At 43.7% G+C, this 24,093-nt stretch overlaps 1 protein-coding gene and 1 long non-coding RNA gene across 3 annotated transcripts in view; one reads left to right on the forward strand and one right to left on the reverse strand.

The window, feature by feature from the left end:
* Nucleotides 1-19,214, reverse strand: part of SRD5A2 (steroid 5 alpha-reductase 2) — a 31,746-nt gene extending 12,532 nt beyond the window's left edge. Inside the window, exons 1-2 of the mRNA XM_081188146.1 lie at nt 18,852-19,214; nt 1,281-1,444 (exon numbers count right to left, since the gene is read on the reverse strand). Of these exons, the coding sequence (XP_081044272.1) occupies nt 1,281-1,444; nt 18,852-19,183 (496 nt within the window). The 5' untranslated portion in view covers nt 19,184-19,214. The remainder of the gene's footprint in view (nt 1-1,280; nt 1,445-18,851) is intronic.
* Nucleotides 18,894-23,591, forward strand: LOC308583843. Of its 2 annotated transcripts, none has more exons than XR_014006456.1 (2): nt 18,894-18,997; nt 22,399-23,591. It is a non-coding gene; the product is annotated as an uncharacterized lncRNA (long non-coding RNA). The 2 variants fall into 2 exon arrangements; XR_014006457.1 differs by lacking the exon at nt 18,894-18,997 and adding an exon at nt 22,175-22,273.
* Nucleotides 23,592-24,093: the final 502 nt, after the last annotated feature.

Genomic DNA, 24,093 nt, shown 5'->3' on the forward strand with positions numbered 1-24,093 from the left:
CCAACCTCTTGTAGTTCCTTTGGCCTTTCAGGACCACAGCCTGGCCACATGGAGCAGAACACATGGCCACTGCACACAGGAGTGTTTACCCGGTAAGTAGAGGTAAGTATTACCTGTCTCTCTCTCCCAACAGGGGCAGGCAGGCAGGGCAAGGGGACTGGAAGAGCATCTGTGCAGCACTGCTTGTGTATCTAGCTCAGGAACAGGGTGCCTGCAGCCCTCCCGAGGTTGCTGGACTACAGCTCCCATCTTCCCTGACCATCGGTCAAGTTGGCTGGGGCTGATGGGAGATGTAGTCCATCAATGTATTGAGAGCCACATCCCTGATCTAGCTGCAGAAAGCACACACTGCAGTGGCTGAACTTTACTCTTCCCCTGGCCATGTCTCTCTTGGCTTTCCATGGTCAGACCTCCAACAGGAGCAGAGACAAGCAAATTCCTCCTCCAAGTGCCAGGCAGACTCCAAGTGAGGCCTGCAGCAGTGATCAAATTGCAAAGTGATTTCCCCTATAGTGATGTATTTCTGTATGGTATTTTCACTAATATATGTATTTATCTGCGCAAGGTTTATTTATTTACCCAGGGTTTCGTTTGAGCTACAGTTCAGCCCTAGAACTTAATTTGCATGGGGGAGGGGGTGGAACCAATAAAAGGTTTTTTTAAGTGGGTGGTGGGTGGGAGAGAAGACATGTAGAAGGAAAAGAACAGATAAAGCAAATACAGTGGTACCTCGGGTTACATACGCTTCAGGTTACGTACGCTTCAGGTTACAGACTCCGCTAACCAAGAAATAGTACCTCGGGTTAAGAACTTTGCTTCAGGATGAGAACAGAAATTGTGCTCCAGCAGCGCAGCAGCAGCAGGAGGCCCCATTAGCTAAAGTGGTGCTTCAGGTTAAGAACAGTTTCAGGTTAAGAACGGGCCTCCGGAACGAATTAAGTACTTAACCCGAGGTACCACTGTAGAGGATGACTAGCAAATGCCAATTGCGTAAGTCTGAAACATGCAAATTGCTCCCTCTAATGGCCTGTCTTTATGGTTACACAGCTTGTTCCCCAAGTGTTTTCTCTTCCACAAGGGCAGCTGTGTGGGCCTGTTGCAGCAACAGTAAGTCTTTCGGCACCTTGGGTTTTGCAAAGTGTTGTACTGCTGTTATTCATACTATTGTTTTCTTGCCTTGACATTGTGACAACATTGTCTATGATTTGACACTCTATAAATTTGGTGGAGCTCATATTAACTAGATGGCCAGATGCTTGACTTCTTGCAACTATAATTACCTGATGTAAATCTGATGTCATTGTACCAGTCATCTGGGTATTCGGCACAGTAAATCAAGTAGTAACCCTGAAGGAAGCCATTAAGGATGCAGAACAGCACACCAAAAAAAAACTTCTCCAATGGGAAAGGCCTGCCTCTTCGGAGGAAGGAGTAAATGAATGTCCTGAAGTAGTAAAATAAAAAATAAAAAAGGTAGGGAGCGGAAATGGGGGGAAAGAAAAGTGTGGGAGAAGATACAGCATTACACAGTTGGAAATACAAACCAATGTACCATATATAACATGTCTGAGGTCGTCATCAATAGTCTCAGCATGCTAGGAGGTAACCCAAACTTTGCATGTTTTCATTATGACCCACCAAATAATCCCCTTGCAACTGCACTGTTGGTCACCTTGCTTCATGTGCCATTGACATGAACTCAGTAGGCTCCAGATTCTAACCTACTTCAGTTTCAGTTCTGTCCACATGGCAAGCAGAAGTAGAGTTTGTGAAGCACTTATCAGCACACATCATGTATCCAGGGGCATTGTATGGGGGTGGCCCGTGTGTGTTTGTTGAACATTACGCATCCCTAGGTCTTTTGCACTGAACCGCAGATCTCCCTCTTTTAAAAAAATCAACTTCAAGAAACAAAACCCCTTGTTTACAGGGTGGCTTTCTCTCTGAAAACGACCTCAACATGCCCCATTTATGTCTGTGCAGTGGAACTCCTGCCCCTGTGTGCACACCCTCCCCAAACCTTCACAGGCTTCTTTTTTGGGGGCGGAGAACCCCTAGAACAGATTTAAGGAGTGCACAGGGGGAGGAGAGGGGAGAAGTTCCATTGCACATGCAGAAACCCTTGCACTGATGCTTGCTACACAGTCCCAAGGAAACCTTTATATCCATTGCTCCACCCACTTTTGCCTCTGGCCCCACCCACCACTGGCACGTGTGGCCCCCAGAAAGTTGCCCTGAAGGGAAGATGTACTTCAGGAGGAAAAAGATGCCCCAGCCTTGGCTTAGAGAGAGATCCATGCCTAATCTTGCAGATAACCTCCGTGCAACCAGAAGAAGCTGTGGAGAATGCATACCCACCCACTGACATTTGGGCTCTTGCCACAGACCCCTTCACTCCACTAGTGTTGTTTGTATTACTGCATATAATTAGAAAAATGCACAATAAATAGAGATGCTTCACACAGGAGAAACTGCTTGAGCACAGTTCACTGCTATATGGGGAAACTGTTGGTTCTGTCACGTGCAGTACATATAACTCTGCTTTCTATTTTGCTGTGTGTAACTTGCCTGACCTGCTTTCTTGGAGAGCTAGGGCTGCATCTGCAAGACTGCCAGGTCATGGTGATGGCAAGATTCATTTAGCTCTTAATACTTCTGTAAAAGAAGTGAAGTGAGAAGTGCTTTCCGGCCATTAAGTGTAATCCCAAATAAACATTTTGCTTTTTAAGATGGGAAATCCAAAAGTAGGTCAGCAACCCGCTAAGGCACAGTAGAAATGGGATCTCTCAAGTGTGGCTCCATTAACCAATTCAAATATAGCACTCTTTTAGCACCAGACCAGTATTGGAATTTCAAAAGCTGCCGGATTAACAATTTATACTGCAGAGGAGCAAATAGCAGATTCAGCAAGCGAAACAATCTGGCAACTTTTCAAAGAGAAAATAAACCAGTTCCCAGACCAAAGGGAGAACAGGGTCCCTGCCAGAATAACAGTGGTTGGGTTGCCTGCCAAGAAGAGAACAAATTGATTACCGTAGCAGGAGAAAATGCCTGGATTATTGTTTTAGCAGGGATATTCAGCCTTCCATGATCGCAAGTTCGTACAGACCTCACCAGAATATTACATGAGAGACAGGAGGCATGGCCTTGTAAGGTAAGCAAAGTGGGCGTCCTTAGTTACAGCACCAGAAAGAGGGAGCAGCTTAACAGAATTCCTTCAGAACCCTAAGTCTATTCAGTTTTGTATAGGAAACTTGGTGAGTCACTCATTCTTTTCCCAAGGAAGTCTGTGACTCTTTTCATCATAAGGTTCCTGTGAGGCTTAACTCTGCAGCTGTAATCACCAAATAAAGTTTCTATAGGCACTTTTCCACACACACCCCAGGTATCGCCAGTGCTTGGAGCTCTGTAGTTCCTCCACTTACAGTCCTCTATTTTAGCTGTTCCCACTTTTATGTCTGTCTTTTCTCTGCTTTCCTTGCTGCCTCTCAGGTTATGGCAAGGTTCCCTCACAAACTTCTGTTGGTTGTTGCTGCTGCTGTGTTTGTTGTTTTTGTTGCTTGCCTCTCTGCTTCACAGCCATCTCATCACCTTATACACACGCAGAGGCAGAGTCCACATCCTCAGACTCCTCACTTCCATTCTGGCCATGTTTACTTCTGACTGCCTCAGATCTAGCATGGCACAGAGGCGAGGACTGTCCTCGGCTACCTCACAATCTCAGGAATAACTTTCAGCCAAGCTAGACAAATGTCAATGAAATCCCTTGCACAGGCTTCGATGACAGCTTTTGAGGTTTAATTAATGTGGAATTTGCTAGCTTTAGCAGAGGCTGTCACATCACATCAAGGTTGGGCGGAGGGTGGCAGTCTGAGGTCAGCCAAGACCAATAGGACAAAGCTTGCAGGCAGACTGAAAAATAAATCAGAAACAAACCCAGAACCAGAGACCAACCAAACAGTACAGCAGAGCTCCCAAGGACTCTGTTGCTTGAGAAAGGCTTAATGGGCATGGGAAGCCAGCTTATAGTAATAGGATCCCCCTGGGCAGGAAAGACCAGTTTGGGGTGGGAGGTGTCAGTGGCGTAGTGTGGGGGGTGCAGGGGGGGCCAGCCGCACCGGGCGCAACATCTGGGGGGAGGCGCTCGCACTCGCAGCTCTCTGCCCCTACCTGGCTCACTCACTCTCTCTCATCTGGGGGGTGTGTGTGCAAATTACTTGCCTTGCCCCGGGTGCTGACAACCCATGCTACGCCACTGGGAGGTGTAGAGTCAGTCCAGGGCCTGAGGGGGTACTAAATGGCATAGGCAGAAGCTGCAACTAGTAACTCACCTTGCAGAACATTATCAGCTCTCTCAGCCCTTCCCTCCACATTTAAGCACAGGCATCTCCTGACACATCACTGCTTCAGAGTGGAGTGAGCATATCTGGAGTTGGTATTAATAACATCCTGATAGCTAATTTGTGCCAGAACATGGTCTACTGAAACTGGAGAAAGGGCTGCTCTGTGCCCACATTCCACAGCCTCATTTGCTCAGTAGCCTCAACAATAGCTCCTCTCCCTATCATCTTTCACAGTTTGTAGGGGACCTTGGCCAACCTATACCCTGTGCAGTGTCCCACAAGGAACATTTAATATTGGGGAAATGGAGGCAATCTAGCCACCACCTTCCTTTCCTGTTCCAGGAGAGGGATCTTTGTGTTCTCTGGAGTGTTACTGTACTGTAAGCAGAAATGAAAAAAAGAAGGCCTTTCATTCTGATAGTGAGATGAAGATGATGATGATTATTATGAATGAATGCAGCATATATGGTGCTTTGCAGACTTTATAAACAAAACAAGTCTTTTTTATGATATGGATATGACCAATGAGAACAAACAAAACCACAGCACTTATCAAAACACACTGAGAAATTAAGGCTGCAACGTTTAAATATAACTGATTTTAAAAGTAACCTCAATTTATTGGGTAACACACATAAAATATAGCATATAATATAGTAGTAGTAGTAGTAGTAGTAGTAGTAGTAGTAGTAGTAATAATAATAATAATAATAATAATAATAATAATAATAATAATAATAATAATAATAATAATAATATATTATTTATACCCCACCCATCTGGCTGAGTTTCCCCAGCCACTCTGGGCGGCTCCCAATCAAGTGTTAAAAACAGTACAGCGTTACATATTAAAAACTTCCCTGAACAGGGCTGCCTTATAGCACCTTTTGAAGACCTTTCTATGCTGCCAATTTATCAATTTATGCTGGCAATTAAGAAATACTCTTCTGTAATAGGGACGCGGGTGGCGCTGTGGGTAAAACCTCAGCGCCTAGGACTTGCCGATCACATGGTCGGCAGTTCGAATCCCCGCGGCGGGGTGCGCTCCCGTCGTTTGGTCCCAGCGCCTGCCAACCTAGCAGTTCGAAAGCACCCCCGGGTGCAAGTAGATAAATAGGGACCGCTTACCAGCGGGAAGGTAAACGGCGTTCCGTGTGCTGCGCTGGCTCGCCAGATGCAGCTTGTCATGCTGGCCACGTGACCCGGAAGTGTCTGCGGACAGCAGTGGCTCCCAGCCTATAGAGTGAGATGAGCGCACAACCCTAGAGTCTGGCAAGACTGGCCCGTACGGGCAGGGGTACCTTTACCTTTACCTTCTGTAATAGTTGATCTCTGATTTTAAAATTTTCATATGGTTTTATTGTATTGTGTTATGTATGATTGTTGTAAACCACTCTGACATTTTTTTAATGAATAGTGATCTAGAAATATATGTATAAATAAAATAAATGAATGAATAAATAAATATCACCCTTCTCTCTGCTGGCTGGGGCAGATGGAAGTTGTAGTCCTGCAACATATAGAGGGCATCAGGTTGGCAAAGGCTGATATATATGTTAAAACTAATAAAACACTTGAGATGGCAAGCACCATCTTAAGAGCCATTCTGACTTTCATCTCACATTGGGGGGGATGCCTCTTTTAAGATGGTACCTTCTAGGACCCAGCTGCAAACTATCTAAAGACATCAAAGTATAATTCTTGCTTTAAGAAATGCTGCAAAATTTAACCATCAGATTAAGTGCCAATGGATGTAATCATACATCCATTTACCTGTGAAATCAATTGAACTTATTTCTAAGTAGACATGTGGCGGTACTATTTGAAGTCATGATTAATTTAACAAGGTTGCAATGCAAACCAATATCTACTTACTTGGGAATAAGCCCCAATGACCTCAGGGAGACATACTTCTCAGTAAGCATGCACAAAATTGCACAGTAAGATTTGTCTTTTAAATTAGGTTGCAACTCTCTACAAAAAAAACCCCTTGTTGTGAAAGAGGAAGTGGTTGCAATTTAATACTCCAGCTACTGTAGTGGCTAATAATAAACTGCTACTTTAAAATGTGCTGATCTGTACACATGCATATCAAATAATCCTGTGACTCTTGGGCAAATGATATATAAAGCCAACTCATATTTTTTCAGAAGTTCAGTAAACTAATGCTTCCATAATGCAATGTCATTGTAATCTGAATATCTAATCAAGCACAGTCCAATTAAGGAAGCTGGTGCTTATCAGCATCCAATAAATGAGCACTTAAATTTGGAGACTCAACATCAGGTGTAGAGACCCATCAGCCTTTCAGATGTTGCTCAGCCACAACACTCATCACCCCTAGTCATTCGCTATGCTTGGTGGGACTGATGGGAGTTGTGGTTCAGCAACACCTGGATGGCCAAATGTTCTCTACCACCGCACTGCATAATAGAATGCATTTAAAAATGTCAGGAGTTTAAAATCCTCAACATGCTTCTCTATTTTGTGTTGACAAAGTGCCAGGAGATGAAAAGACCACAGACATCAGAAAACTATCTGAATTCCCCTGACAACCTCCAAAGTAGGTCAGAACTGAATGGGGAGGGGTGGAGAATTCTATATGTTGTTGGAACTTTATTGCCTCTATTTACATTTCAACACAGGAAAGCTTTAAAGACAAGGTGGCATGTGACTTTATTCCCATGTCTTTGCTGCACAGACATACAGGTAAGCAGCCACTGGTCCATGAACACTTTCAAGCTGTTAGGGTAACTGGAAACTTGAATGCCTAATGACATATGGGTAAAAGAAAGGCAGATTGGCAAGGAAGGTTAAAAAGTATGTACTTGTATTGGCAATTTTGTTCCACCTGTCGTAGTTAAGCACAAGGCACATGTTTAAGGTTAGCACCGGAATCTTTACCATCTCCAAGACGTTCCATGTTGATGAAGAAAACATTTGATCTCTGAGATCCTACTGCTAAAATTGCTATTGAGCAGGTAATTTCAATCTGTTTTAGCATTTTAACTTGTATATGTTTTAAAGTACAGTTGTATTTTATTTTTTTACTTTATTGTTTTATCTTCTTGTAACTGGCTTTGAGGTTCTTCTTACAACCAAGTGGTGTACAGTGGTACCTCAGGTTACAGATGCTTCAGGTTACAGTCACTTCAGGTTACAGACTCCGCTAACCCAGAAATAGTACCTCGGGTTAAGAACTTTGCTTCAGGATGAGAACAGAAATCGCGCGACAGCGTGAAGCCCCATTAGCTAAAGTGGTGCTTCAGGTTAAGAACAGTTTCAGGTTAAGAACGGACCTCCAGAACGAATTAAGTTCTTAACCCGAGGTACCACTGTGTGTGTGTGTGTGTCATAGAACTGTCATCACACTGAGAGCCAAACTACACACTATGCTGATTGGACTTCCTTTTTATTTTTTGCTTTCAAGGTAATCATGGCGAGTTTCAACTTTGACCTGACTAGTGGTATTTGAGTGGAGGATTTCTAACCCTTTCTTCCACACAGCTTTCTGTGATCTAAATGATGCCCACCTAGTTGCTAAAATAAAAAAAATCCTTCCAGTAGCACCTTAAAGACCAACTAAGTTAGTTCTTGGTATGAGCTTTCGTGTGCATGCACACTTCTTCAGATACACCTAGTTGCTGTTAGTGCTGAAGCAACAAAACCAAACTTTCCCAGCAGTGCTCTTCCTTTAAAAGCTAGAGCTCCCCACTCAGTGGGGCTAGTCCACAAGGACAAATGGAGCTCTGCTCCACCACCCTCAGTCTACCCTTGGCCAGCCCCCTCGTGTCTGCCTTCTTACTTGCAACCAGTCCAGGGTGTGGCATTCCCCATCAGCCAACTCCTCTTTAGTCTCACTGCTGCCCCTGTAGGGAGGATGGAGAGATAACTAGCATTCATTAGCTCTGCTTGTCAACGGTTCTGGCTCAACCTTACTGTTGGTCTCCCTGCCTTCCGCCCTACCAGTTCCAATGGGCACTAGCCTCCACTGCTGCTTCAAAGTAAGCATTTAAAATGTTGGGGGAGCCCAGCATAGGTCTCCCACCTAATGTGTAGTTTTCCTCTGACACTGGCAGCAGTGTGGAAAGAGCAGCAGAAGAACATGTGTGAATGGGCTTTGTGTGAATGAGTCTGAAGTCTGGTCTTCTCTAGGAGGCTATGTGTGGCCAGTCTGTAATCTAGCCAAGGCTGTGGCAGAAGGCAGCATCCATTGGTTGCCACCATTGCTCCACCTGGCCAGCTGCCCAGCTCCTTCTCAACCCTGCCAAACTAAGCCCTACACAAATGAAGCATGTTGCTTCTTGGAAAGCTTACATTCTTTAACAGATGGACAAATCTGCTATGGCGTGTATCTCTTCACTAAGGTTATGAGCTCTTCAGTTTTTTGTCCCGTTCACATCACCAACACCATATGGATCAGATTCTTACTTTACCAGCAAGGCTAAGGAGCTGTCCACCAGAATAAGAAGCAAGGCTTTCAGAATAGCAAGGGAGCTGTCCAGCTACAGAGCCACACTGAGCTGAATAACAGGAGATGTTGCATCAGCAAGTGCGAGGCACCAACTGGGCAGCTTTATAGCCAGCTTTGCTGCTCCACTCCTTTTCTGAGCATCAAATTATGTTGGGGACCCGTGATTGGATTTCCTTTTTATTTTTTGCTGCATTTTTTGCAACCATGGAGAGTTGCAACTTTGTCAAAAGAGATGGAAGAATTGTGGTGATCAATCGATGGTAGTGCCATCCGAGAGGTGGAAATGCATCTTGTTGTTGCATTTGAGAGCTGTATTCTCAGTCAACAGCTCAGGACTTGCTTCTCCTCAGTATATTGGAATTGTAAAGATATGATACTGTACATAACCTCATGTAAAAGTATCCCTGTTACACACTGCGAGAAATATACGTATATATAGAGAGGGGGGGGAAGGGATATATGAACACAAACATTTTGTTCATCATTCTAAAAGAAAATATGTAATAATTAAAAATCATTTCCCCCCAATTTGTCATAAAGAAACGAAGAAAGAAAGAAAGCCTTCAGAGAAAATGGGGGGGGGAATCTCTCCCTACCCCCAAATTTTTCAGTCCCCCCACCAAGGCCTTCACATCTCTAACTCCAATGTACTCCTCCTTCAGCCATCTGTCAGCACTTCCTTTCTGATGTCCCTCACAATTCAAATTGAAAATAATAAAACAGGAGTCACCAACATGTGTTTCACTCCCTGACCTAACTCGGGCGATATTGCAGGCAAACCCATTCTTACAGACTCACCCACAAGTCATAACAGGCCAAACTCATAACACCAACCTGTCCTAAAGGAAGCCAATTAGATAAACAATCTCATTAAAACCTGCAAAGAGTTCATGCTGTGATGCCGCAAATGTAGCTTTTATCTTATTGTGCATATTAAGCAGTGAATCAACCAAGTACATGCTGTTTTCCTCCATTTATGAATTGGAGCTGAGAGCCAAGTCTCAGGCAATTATGAGAGAACTCCATGGGCAAAGGAAGCAACAAATGCTTCCAACGATAACAGCAAAAACACCAATGTACCATTCCCCCCCCCCACACCACTGAAGTACACTCTGGAGGCAGCATACATAATACAAAATATGACTGCCAATTCAGTCCTACAGTACACAGAATATTTATGAGATGATAGCGATAAACACAACTTTCACTAGCAAATGAAAAATTATCTAATGACTATACTTAAGTTATTATTAAATGTGTATGTGATAAATTTACATTAGAAAGTCAACTGAGGGTATTCCCATTAAATGGTCTTCCAGGTGCTGTTAAACTACAACTCCCATCATCCCTGGCCATTGAACATGCTTGTTGGGGTTGATCTGGAGAGCCAAAGGTTCCCCAACACCTGCCATTCAATAAAGAGATTTTATCTAAGAATCAAAAATGGCAGTTCCTCAAGGGCTGCCTCTCCCCATAGGAACCTACTTGAACTCCTAGCTCTGTTGAGGGAGTAGAAAGGCTTATGGTGCCACCTAGTGTTTCTTATTCCTGCTCATTTTCCAGGCCATGAAAGAAAGATAATAAACACATTCATGCATGCATACAAACAAACATCAAGTGGTGATGCTTTTACTGGCCTTTTTTCAGTTAGTGTCACAAGCATGCAGACTCTTCTGCTAATACAGAACGTTACAGTCAGCAGAACACAAAGATTTATAATTGCGCTTTTAAGTCAATACAATACTATTTATTAAACCAAATATCTTAAATTTAGATTTTAACTGCCATGGCCCCCCTCATTCTGGCAATTGTTGAACGTAACATGCTGACCCATTTGTCCTTTATTGCACAGTATGCCACTTTGGAACATCCAAGCTGAGTCAAGCAGGGCTGGAAGTTACCACAGATCAGCTACAGAGAACTGCCAGAAAAGCAGAGCTTGAAGTCAGCACAGCAGCTGATCGGTGGTACCTTCAAGCCCCACTTGACCGGGCTTGGGTTTTCCTTTCTGGCACAGTGTGCCCTGCTTCAAAAGGGTGGGTGGATCGGGTCACCTGATATCACTGTTCTGTCAAGTGATTGACAGGTCGGTCAATCCAGCTGTTACAATTGTCTGCCGAGGGGGAGGAAACACAGGGGTCAGTTTCACACCCCTGTTCTAGGGCCTCAGAAAATGTTCCAATGCAAACTGGAAAAAGTTCAGATGCAAATTGCTCTATGCAAATTATTCTAATGGGCATAGGAAATTTCCACATAAATGACCCTTTGACCGTCTTTCCAGGTACTTCCCTTTGCCTAACAAACTTCTGCAAGATGTTGTTGGTTTATGATTTAATAGTGCTTCAAATGGATGGTGCATACTAAATGCAATGGATCTATGTTTCAACAAAACATCCCTTGCCATTCTTCTAGAAAATAGCCATTTGGCATTTTATGAAGACAGATCAGTTTGTTCCTCTTGCTATACTGTTTGTCATATATCTGCCCAAATAATGAAAATGTGCCAGAATGACTTAACCAGACCACAAACTTCAAAAAGTTAGGTGCTTTAATGGAGCAGGAAGTTCCAAGATTTATTATGCAAGCTTAACTGTGGGAAGAACAAAAAGGGACTGTTTGCTGTGTTAAAAATGGAATATAAATGTCATTATTATATGCAAGTCAAGTTTAATCCTCCATGTAGCAAAAACACGTGATTACTTTTTTGTAGCAGGCCTGTGCATACATTAAATGAATAAGGGAAACACAAGGAATTTGGTGAACGTTTGTGGTTACCACCCCTAGCTGCAAAAAAGAAAAAGAAAAAAGAATGTGGGACTGAAATGGATTTTTAAAGAAGCGATGTAAAAAACTTTTTTTGATTAATTTGTCTCTTGGCTTCTGCTCCTATAAGTCAGTATATTACTGCAGTCACATTCCCACCCTCTCCTCTGCAAATAGGAGGGGAAATGACAGATTCTTGATTTCATTTTGCGTCTTGATAAAATCTTAAATCATGAGATGTTAAATAATTCTTTTTGGATATAAACTGTTGTTTCCATACTAGTTCCATCAAGTAAAAGTTTCTTTCCAAATCTTATTTAGTATCTGACTGAAATTTTGATCACAGGCAAGCTGTAAACAGTTGTGCTATGTGATATTTCCCCCTTCTTACAGGCATTCAGAATACCAGTGGATGTTTGCTCTCAGTAAAGAAGATCCGATAGCCCTGAAATTACACCAGCGTGCCATAGGAGACACTGTAGTGCAAATCTTAAATATATGCACAAGCAGGGTAAGTGAGCTTGCTCATGGTTCTCCGCCACAGTTGCTGCTGCAAAACCACTTTTAATTTTTCCTGTTTTCAGGGCCTACAGTAGGACTCCTATGCACACTCAGTGGGGAGAAGTAAGTGCACAGGAATCTGTCTTCCTGAGTAAACATGGGTAGGATCCATTTTTGATCCTCAGCATGCCATGCTTAGCCCATGTTTGTGCTGCTCTCACTCTTCTGCTCTGCAGGTGCAGGTTGTTTCAGGGCAATGCACACTGTTGGAGACTTGTACCAACCTAGCATGGAGGCGCCAAACTAGGAGTGTGATGAACTTCCATGGACAGGAAGTTTAATGCTACAGGATGTGTACCTGTCCCAGTAGAGTCATACCAAAGAAGCAGACGAGTGTCAGCTTGCTGACCTTCTAATCTACAGTGCACTTGGTTCATCCTGCTTCTGTTATAATGCTGTCTCATCGTAATTGATGGCTTTCTTACCAAACCCAGACTTATAATTACAACAGCACTGAACCCCCCCCCCCAAAGTAATTGACTCGAAAGCACAGGAAATGGAAATCTCCAAATGCCATATTGTAAGATTTCACTGCACCCAACTGGAACTGCTTAGGAAGGATTGTACCAACCACTTCCACAGCATACATGCCAACAAAATTGTGATGACGTGGTTTTATCACATGCAGAGATGTTAGAGGAATGGTTTGTGAAGAAATCTGGCAGTGCTTGTATTAGCACGACGATTTAGTAACAGCAGCTCTAAAAGGACAAGAAAACCACCCATGTGCATTTGAACCAATGACCTCATAACCATGTATTCTTCTTTTTGGCCCACACCACAGGGTTCTCTTGCTTGTTGATGCTGCCTGCTTATATGTTTTTCTTCCACTGAGGACTGAAGGGAGGAGGCAAAATGTTTTGCTCAGAGGGGCACTGAAAACCAGCTTTTAATAGACCTGTTTTAATACAGTGCCATGGGGAAACGTCTGTGGGCTTCACACATCTTGCAGAACTCTGGAAAACCATGCAAGGAATGCAAGCACCCTCTAGTGGAAGCAGCAGAGTTGGAGTACTCATTCTTGCCCCCCCCCATTTGATTTTGACAGCTTCCTGAATGCCTGAAGAGAGTGATGGTTGTTCTGAAATCCCTTCCTTTGGCTTTATTTTTAATACTCAGTTGACCATGAGCAGCAGCTTTGAAGGCTTTGATGTTTGACGTATGTTTTGGAATGTGGCATCACACTTCCTAGACCACGTGACCATGCTCCCATGTGAAAAGGGATTGAAGTGTACACAAGGGGGATCCTAACCTAACACACATTATAATCAACGCACATAGGCTAGGGGAGGAGCTTGTTATCACAATGCCACTGTTATGTACTGAAGTTCTCACCCTGGGCCAGCAGGGGGATACTGTAGATAGTTATGCAAATGAAGGATCGAAAGTGACGTTCAGTGATTGGATAGTTTGTATGCAAATGAAGGATCGAAAGTGACGTTCAGTGATTGGATAGTTTTAGAAAGTTGCTACAGTTACGTTGTTCTGGAGCTCTATATAAGCAGGCTGCCTGAGCTCCTCAGTTCTGTTCTGTTCTGTTCTGGCCTTTGAATAAACAAGAGCTGTTTGAAGAATCGCTGTGTTGTCTGATATGTTCGCCCACAACTTAACAGCCACCCCTTCATCTTCTGTGACCCAAAGGCCATGTTTGCGCACAATGGAGCTACCCTTTGGCAGTCACTCAAAAGCAGCCACCTGTCAAAGAAGCAGCCTGTTTAAAACCAGATCACGTTGCATCAGGTTACCAATACTGCCAAAAAACATCTCAGTCCATTTCCCATTAGCATTTCCCATTTAAGGAACCAGGCAGAGGGCACAGTGGTGCCACCCTGTAGAATGCCCTCCCATCAGATGTCAAGGAAATAAACAACTATCAGACTTTTAGAAAACATCTGAAGACAGCCCTGTTTAGGGAAGTTTTTAATATTTGATGAATCATTGTATTTTAGTATTCTGCTAGAAGCCGCCCAAGGTGGCTGGGGAAACCAGCCAGATGGGCGGGGTACAAATAATAAATATACTACTATTATTATAGCATTCCTTGGTGCTGTATTAATAATTTTTTGTCTCTTTTTCACACTAGCCAATTTAAGTTTGTCTTCTACACAACTTTATTAATTTCACCCCACTTAAAGGATCTGCCAGACCCATCGCTTTAATCTCAAGAAGCCAAACTCAAATGTCATATTATTACATAGCTTAATGTAATAAAAAGTCTAATTAGGAGTATGCTTTCATTTTATCCTTGCCAACATTAAAGTGTTGATAACAAGATTAAAACCACCCTTAAATACTTTTTAATGAAATCACATTTAACATGACATTTAGAGAGTGCCTTTAACACACACATTAAAGGTTCTACTTTTGCTTGTTCTTTCAAAGCCAATCTTAACATGAATTGTAATGTCAGCTTTATTGGTGCATTCTAAGTCTTAAACACAATTGCCTGAAAGCAATCTCTATTAATCACAGCCGAAAGCCGCAATCCAATGCACAATTCCATGGGAGCAAGTCCCCTTGAATCACTGCTAGACTGATTGCATTTGGAGTCCAGTGTTTCTATTTATTTATTTTTAAAAATACAAATGTCAAGAGATCCAATCATGGCTCTCCCAAGCAACATGTAGTTTGGTCCCAGGTTTAAACCTATTGCCTGCCGACAGGGATGTTGTATAGGGATTGTCCAGCATCTTGAGCCCCAATATCTTTTCTGCCAGGCTCTAGATCTTCTGCCCCTCCCATGATTAAAATGCATCTTGTGGCGATAAACATGGTTTCGGTAAGTTGGCAGCCCTAATAAGCAGAAGCACTAGGGCTAACTTGTGTGTTTGGCAACCTAGGAGACTACTGTTTGTTCGAGACATTTATGCATATTGTATATTCATGTGCAAGCTTTTAAAACTTGTATCAAACTTGTTTATTCTACTCTATCCTTTTAAAAGTTAAGTACAGTTGTGTTTAACCCAGTTGGATTGAAAACATAAGTTGTGAGCTTTGTAAAGTGGAATTATGAACTTTGATTAAGAAATAGTTCGAGCTGTAGTGACCACATAGCTAGGGTTGCCATATGTCCTCTTTTTCCAGGACACGCCCACTTTTTCAGGTCTGGTTGTAATATGGTCACAAAGATGTGAACATGAGCCCAAGTACTTTCATGTGGCAAGTGAGGGAGCAATCTGTATTATTATTATTATGTTGAAGGTTAAGAACTAGCAATATATCACAGCTTCTATAACCTCAGGTTGTGATCTGGGTATCCATCCTGGTATCTTTGCATTCCCTTTGGCAAATAAAAATTCCCACATGTATGAGGCCCGATCAACTTGGCACATGCAGAAAAACAGTTTTAAAACGATTCGCAGCTGGCACTACATACTTGTGAAATCAAAGAATCATATAATTGTAGCGTTGGAAGGGACGTCCATGGAAGGAGGGTCCACCAGCTTCCAACGTAGTGAATTCTCTTACCATCAGAAAGTCTGTCCTAATGTTTAGTCAGAATCTCCTTTCTTATAATTTGAATCCATTGGTTCAGGTTTTGCCCTCTGGAGCAGAAGAAGACAAGCTGGCATTATCTTCCATGTGATAGTCCTTCAGCCCTTGAAGACAGCTATCATACCACCTCTCAGTCTTGTCTTATCTAGGCGAAACATGCCCAGCTCCTCTTCATAAGGCTTGGTTTCCCAACCTTTTACCACATTATTTGCCTTTCTCCTCACATCTTCCAGCTTGTCAAATATCCTTCTTAAATTGTGGCACCCAGCACTGGACACAGTATTCCAGATATGATCTGACCATATTGTTGACTCATTTTAAGCTTGTGATTTACTAAGATCCCTCAAACCCTTCCACATGTACTGCTTTCATGCCAGGTGTCCCCATCTTATATTTGTGTGTCTTATTATTCCTACTTAAGTTTAGAACCTTACATTTGTCCGGATCAAAATTCACTTTGTTAGTTTTGGTCCACTTCTCCAAACTGTTAAAATAATCTTGCATCCTGATTCTATCTTCTGAGGTATTAGCTACCCTTCCCAGTTTGCCATCAGCTGCAAATTTGATGTGCAGCCCCTCAATTCCTTCATCCAAGTCACTTATAAAGATGTTGAACAACACCAGGCACAGGGCATAACCCTGTGGCACCCCACTTGTCACTTTTTTCCAGGATGATAAGGAACCATTGGTGAGCAGTCTTGGGTTCAGTCAGTCAACCAGCTACAAATTCATCTAATAGTAACATCATCTAGCCCACATTTTGCCAGCTTCTCCCAAGAATATAATGGGAGACTTTGGCAAAAGCCTGATTGAAACCAAGATACACTACATCCACAGCATACCCCTGATCCACTAAGCTTGTAATTCTATCAAATAAAGAAATGAGATTAGTCTGGCATGATTTGTTATTGAGAAACCTGTGCTGGCTCTTAGTATCCTTTTCTAAGTACTCACAGACAGATGGTTTAATTGTCTGTTATAGGACTGTTTGTCATAGTGATGATGTAAAGCCAACCAGTCTAGTTTCCTGGATCTTCCTCTGCCATACTTTCTGAATATGTGAAAACATTTGCTCTCCTCCATTCCACAGGGACTTCACCTGTTCTCTAATAATTCTCAAAGATTATAGACAGAGGCTCTGAGATTACACCTGCAAGTTCTTTTAGTATCCTTGGATGCTGTTCATCAGGCCCTGGAGATTTGAATTAATTGAAACAACCTCTTTTCTTATCTTGAGCTGCAGCTTCCTCTCTGATTTATTTATGCCCTAGATTAAGCTCTCATCCAAGTTTTTAAACTGGAGAGGATGTCAACAGTTAGGTTCATAATTCCATGTGGTGGGAATGAAAATCTATACCATTATTTTAGAAAATTGTCTTTGAAGAATGTTCTTCTATTACAGGACAGGTGATACAGCCTGATCTGAGGTTAGCTTTATTAAATCTGTTTATAGATTACCATAAGAATTCACTGCTTAAGAACCTAATCTTTCTCATGTCTGCAAGTTAGAAATATATTACTACAACACTGTAAAGCAGCTTATAACTTAACTCCAGAAGTATGGTGGGATGGATTATGGAATACTGTACAGCCCTTATGGAGAAACTAATGAAGCACCTTAGAGCACTCAGAAACACAAAGTCCAAAGACAATTTTGAAACTGTTTGGTACATGTTTATTCAGTACACTGGAAAGGACAGTGTTGTTCCCTCACCATCAGTTACCCACAACTCACTCTGGGACAATCTGTTAAGATGGGCAGTAAAGACACCTAACTGATATAATCAGCTCTAAACTATTTAAAAGTCTGTTAAATATTTGACTGTATTATTGACATTGTATATGCACAGAACGTTTATTGTGGGTGGGTATATACAAGGGTTGTTTGTTATATACATTTTCAGAAACTGAAAAAATAAATTACAAAGATGATTTGGGGCGGCGGGAGAGGGGAACAAGGCTGTTGTTTAAAGTTTACTAACCAGTTCCATTCCCGGAATTGCTCGTGACACCCCATCTTTTTTATTTTACTTTGCTTACAGGGTGGTTTGGCGTGCTACAAAATGCAGTGGCAAAGAGAAAGCAGGCACTTGCCATCATAAATTTTCCCGGAAGCACTCTTGCACATTGACACAGATTTATGTCACAGAATGTGTCCCAGTCCATTAAATACTTTGCACTGCCCTATCTAGCAAACCTGTCACAGCCCTCCCAATAAACTCTGTCCATTTGTCCATGCTTATAACAAACATCTTTACATTCATTAGTACATATATTTGTGAAGTAGAATAAGACAAGCAGATATATGCAGTTGTGAAGGGTGAAAAATTAAAGGTTGTGGGGAATTATGTGTGTCAATTATCATCAATAAAAGATTGACAACAAAAACCCACACACTCTGGCGTCAGAGTGAAGCTGCGAAGCAAGTGGTTTTCATTCCAACTCCTGCCTGATCAGAAAGCCGGGACATCCTGTGCATGTTTGCTCAGACAGAAGTAAGCCAGACAGAGTCTTCCAGCGCAAGCCTATGCCTGCCTACTCAAGTCCCACTGAGTTTCAGGGGACTTGGTCAAAGGTAGTGTGTATCAGGGAGCAAGTTTCACTGAATACGATGGCACTTAGGACTGAATAAAATCACAGAACTGTAGAGTTCTGTGGGGCCACGGGGGTCATCTAATCCAACCCCCTGCCACGCAAGAATCTTTTGCCCAACATGGGGCTTGAACCCAGGACCCTGAGATTAAGTCTCGTGCTCTACCGGCTGAGCTACCAAGGGGGAATGCCCTGCCCTGCCCCCGCAATAAGCTATTTACGATCCACCTTGCTTGCAAGCGGTCGAAATCCTAACGTTTACATTTGCACCATGGGTGGGATGGGACCACGGCTGCAATCCTGGCCCCACTTACCTGGGAATAAGAAAGTTCCTTTGCTTCTGAGCAGGCACGGCTAGACCTGCGCTGTCATACCTCAGCCGTACTTACCGGGCAAAGCAAGCGCCCAGCGACGGGGACTTGGGACGGCTCGATGCTGGGCGCCCTCGCGACTGAACTAGACGGAAGCCGAAGGGGCGCGCTCGGCGTCGCGAGAGCCAATCAGAGCCCCGGGAAGCCGAGAGCCGCATTGGACCAGAGAGGCGCCTGGCGGCAGCGCGGACGACGGGGGGAAAGCGCCGCTGTGCCCTGGGCTCTCCGGCCGCCCCTCACCCCCTGAGTTACCTGTGGAAGTAGTGGCCGCAGAACATGCCGCCCAGGAGCCGGCAGCCCAGGGGCGCGAAGCGGGGCGGGCTGCGCAGCGCCAGCAGGAGCGCGGGCACCAGGAAGGCGGGCAGCTCCTGCAGGAACCAGGCGCAGCGAGCGGACAGGTGGGCGCGGCGCCTCGGCGGAGGCTTCTTCTCGCCCTTGTCCGGGGGCGCCGGCGGCGGCTCCTCTTCCTCCTCCTCGTGCTTGCCGTAGCGGGAGGGCGTGTGGCTATAGAGCCACAGGTGCAGCAGCCCCAAGGACAGCAGCACGGAGCTGAGGGACCTCACCAGGCTCGGCGAGCATTGCATGCTGCTCGCGAGGGGGCGCTCGGCGCTGGCGGCCACGGCAGGGCAGCCCCGCCATTAATAGGGCCGCCCGGGCGCCCGCCTCCCCCTTCGCGAGGAGGGGTGGGGTGGGGGCTGGCTTGCTCGCAGCTGAGGCGGGAGCCAGAGGAGGGGCGAGCGAGCGCTTCCTCGAGGTGTGCTTTCTCCGTCCCCGAGCATAGACTTCTCGCTCTGCTCAGCCTCCTCGGAGAACAAGATCGAAGGGTCCGAGCCACCAAAGCAGCGCAGGACGAGTTTGCTCCACGCTCCTCTGTCCGATCCCAGAAGTGCCTCGTGTGGCCCCTCGCGCTTGTCTTCGTGGGGCCACGAGGTTGCTTGTTGTCGCCGTGCTCTCCGTAACAGACAGACGGTGCTGCCTTTCTGGGATCTTGTCAGCCCGGTGCTAAACCTGTGCTGCTGCTGTTGTTGTTTAAAGATCGGTGGGCAAGGCCGGCCTGCAGCATAAGAGCCAACTCCTAGGGGCAGAGGTCCCTTGCACCCCCCCCCCAATAAAATATTTGAGGATACCCCCCCAAAGTTGATGGGCATTGCTATTCAAATAGTGTAGATGTGCCCCATCATGTGATCGATGATGCAGTGCAGGGCTTAGTTGCTCCTCCCCCCCCCAATATTTCATTCAAGTTCGCACCCCTGGCCTGAGGCAAAATGGTTCCCCATTTCCATTCCATGACCAAACTGGCAGCTGAATCTAACCTCCAAGCAGGGGTGAAACTAGGCTTTCTTTCACCCAGGTCAAAGAACCAGTTTGGCGCACACACACACACACTGGGAGCCTCAATGGCGCACCCCTGGAGGCTTCACCTGGGACAAAAAAAACCCCTAGCTAGCTGCCCCCCCTTTACAGCTTTGCCTCCAGGGGACACTGTCCTATACCTGAATCTGAAGGCAGCTGGCTAGCTTAGGGTACCCAGGGCCCATTTCACACATACACCTTTGTACCTCAACACATCGCTGCCGCTTCTCTCCACCCTCGCATTAGACACTGCCTACTCTTGGGGACGGCCTTGGGGATGGGGAACCAGTGGCCCCCTAGGTGTTGCTTGACTTTGGCTCTCATCAGCCTAGTCTGCATGTCCAGTGGTCAGAGGTGTTGGGGACTGTAGTCTAACAACATCTGTTCAGAACATTTTTTATATAACTAACTGGACTTCCTCACATCTCCCTTACCCTGCGTTCTTTATAATAAAAATATCAGCAAATTATTACCTTGTTTCGTACCTTATTTTGTACTTTTCAAATGTTATACTTCTGAATTTAAAGTAGTTTTTATCAATTACTTAAACCTTAAATTAAACATGGTATTACTTTAAACTTCGACCTTTTCTTATTTATAGCTTAATTTCCTGTTTCACAAATCTAGTTGCTGGAGCTAAGGTTTCCGAATCGTGCAAATTCTTAACATGTAGTCTAACAACATCTGGATGCTCATAATTTCCTCAGCCCTGGCTGTTGTTTTCAGCCTTTCTAGATTATTTCGGAGTGTAATAACATGCTGGACTTTGCGGCCTTATGGTTATTGAGGCACAAACCTTCATCCAGTACACCCTCCTTGCCTTCTGGAACCCTCTTATTGGGCAGGTCCTATCAGCAGGATCAGATGAGAGGATACTGCAATGCCAAATAATGAAATGAAAGGCCACCAGAATCCCACCAGAAAAAAAAATCCCACAGAGAAATGTCACTAGCAAAGCTGGCCCAATACACACATGCTCCTTTGCCTATTCCACATACAGAATCCAATCAGAGTGGCACTTGAATCTTATTTCAGCACTGTCAACCAGACAGCATCCTTCACACCTGCGGGCATCAGGCTAGCTTAAGGGTGTAATGTGCTCTGTTTCCCCACCTGATCTGATAGGGTAGAAGGAGTGGGTAGAGTAGAACACTGCAGCTCCCTTCCCCTTCATCAGTACAGAGCTGAGTTGCCTCTTACAAGCAAGTGTCCGGTCTCCTAATTAAACACCCTCCCCCCCCCTGCTGCTTCCCTGTTCAAAACTGCTCCTTCCCATACCTGATCTTCTCAAATAGGGGAAAAAACACTATCAGGGTCTGTTATGTGTATTTGCGTATAATGTGTAGTTCCAACAGCTTATACAGTGGTACCTTGGTTTAAGAACAGCTTAGTTTATGAACAACTTGGATTAAGAATGCTGCAAACCCGGAAGTAGGTGTTTTGGTTTGTGAACTTTGCCTTGGAAGCAAAACATGTTCCGCTTCCTGTTAAGTGTGTTCCATTTGTAAATTGAGTCCCCCGCTGCTATGGGAAAGCACGCCTTGGTTTAAGAACACTTTGGTTTTAGAATGGACTTCCGGAACGGATTAAGTTTGTAAACCAAGGTACCACTGTACAAATAAATGTCAGCCAGGAATTCTTTGGATCCATCTCCATGCACCATCCATTAGCTTAGGCCTCACAAAACATTTGGGGCCAGTGGGTTATGTGGGTACATTTTGAATTTTGAGAGTGTGCTGTAGGCACCAGTCACAAAATGGCTGCCATGGGAGCTTGATGTAAAGCAAAACTAGAGTACAGTCATGTTGACCTATTTGTAATTCCATAATCGAATAAAGACTCCTGTTCTAAAAGGGAAGGTTAAATGATGGGGGGGGGATATCAGAAATGCATGTGTAAGCAGTTTTATTGGTGGTGGTTAAGAAATGTTTTAGGGGCATGCTCCTATGAAAGGACCTTGAGAAAACTTGTAAGGAACTGCAGAGGATACATACACAGAAGAGCAGAGTCTGCAGATTTGCTGCTCTGCGTGTGACAATGACCTTAAGAGCCATTAGTTTCCATTTCTCTTTGCACGCTGAGCACCAGCAGTAGAACCACAATATAATTGACTCTTTATGTGGAGGAAGTTGTGCCATTCATGATCAGTGATGGTGGCTCTAAAATCGGGGGGGGGGGGATCCACTTTCCAAGCAACAATGTATTACAGCTTGATTTGTGATATTCCTGAACCAAAAGCAGTCCCCTCATGGAAGACATTTGAAAGCTACAACTAATGAACAACTGCAGTGCCTGATCTTGTAAACAGATGGTGTCAAAAGGTACTAGAATTTTGTGGTCCTGGTGGTCATGATACTCTGTTAATCCCAGTTAGTCAACAGATTACATGCATGGAATGTATATTTAACATGACGAAAATGTTTGCTTTTATAATCCATCTTTACAGGTGAAATTAAGGTTTAGAGGCAATCAAGAAAACAAATCCTCTGCAATTTGGATTTTGAAATTTGACATCAACATAGAAACTTCAGCATCAAAAATTAACACACAATTTGACTGGTTTGTTTCCCTTCCACCATCTTTTAAAGAAGAAGGATGCCAAGTGTCGAATCCAAAGATGTGTTTGCAAAACTTGTAAAGGCGTATTCCACCTCCCTGGAAACTGTTGTGGGTCAAATTCATTTCAGCATTACCAATTTCCTTGTGTCCATTTGAGAGCCTGCTATTTCTTATTTCTGCCTAGTGGAGCCCATCCCATAGGTCTGCATAGCCCTTCACCAAGAGAAGGAAGTTTTTTCAATAACAATACAGACATATTTTTGTGTATCTTGACAGTGTTACCATAACAGAGGCAGACTGCCTCCACAGCTGTGGCCAAATCCCTTACCTAGCCACATAATGTGGTCTTTCAATGGACAGCAGATGCAGTCCACCACATTCTTTTTCATTAATCCAAAAGTTATATTAATCTCTAACTAGGCTCACTGCACAGATTGTCAAAAGAGAAGCTGTGAATTGTAGCAGTAGTGAAGAATGTGATTTGGGAAACATTAACAGAACTACTGAATATTGTAAGAGTCACACAGAAAAGGGTCAAGTGGGGACAGAGTTCATATTTCCTGACTGAAATTGAGCACTATTGAAAAGACAAGTTCGTTTCTTCTGCTACTGGAATCTTACGTCCCATTGAACAATTTTTTTTTTTAATTAACCTAATAGTCTTATGTCTGCTGCTGCTCCATTACCAGATTGGCATGTATTTTATAATAGAACACAGCATACTTTCTAGTCTTCCTGCATTCTAAAAAAATTTGATGGAGTAGTTGCCTTTACAAGCTTCCAATTTGTTTGCTCCAGGCAATGTAACAAACTATGCAGGAATTATACATGTATAATGTAATCTTAGAGTACAGAGAGAGTTCTGTCTAGCAGTTGTGGGGAAAAGATATAATCATCCTATGGGCAAAAAGGGGCATGTACTGTACACTAACTTCAACCAAGGACAAGATAACACTATTTAGTACAATTAAGGGTGATTCCTGACTCACTATTTTGCGGGAAAGTTTCAAGCACATGCTGGAACTTTAGATTTCCACAGTTAAAGGGTATTAAAGCATTATGTCACCCTAGTGCAACAAACCCACTTTTTAAAAGAATCGGACTTCTTGCTTTTTGGAAAGTAAATCAGGATGAATGCTCAATGTACAGGTCAACTGGAGGGGCTCTAAGATCAGTTTTCTAAAGAGAAAAGGCCATATATAAAGGAAAATACTGTACATGCATTGATACTTTTAAAATTATTATTATTATATTATGGAAATACGGTGAGCAAAATAATTATGCAAATGTGTATACATCTAAAAAATGATCAATTTGGCATACTTCTTTTCCACACCGCAACATCCCAGTCCCTTATTGTACAATAGGGCAGGGTCTATCTCCCAATAGAAAAGGCCCAGAGAGGGAAGCTGAGAGTGACAAGGACTGCAGAGATCCTGCCAAGCAATTGTTGGATGCTTCACCCAAAATATTTACTAGTCTCTTCATTTCTAACCAGGCATGGCCTATCTTCAGCTGGAAATATTTTCAAGTATTTTGGCATATAGTACATATGAAATTCAAAGTTGTAGCAGAAGTCTTA

Source organism: Podarcis bocagei (genome assembly GCF_964188305.1).
Source record: "Podarcis bocagei genome assembly, chromosome: 3".
Lineage (NCBI taxonomy): Eukaryota > Metazoa > Chordata > Lepidosauria > Squamata > Lacertidae > Podarcis > Podarcis bocagei.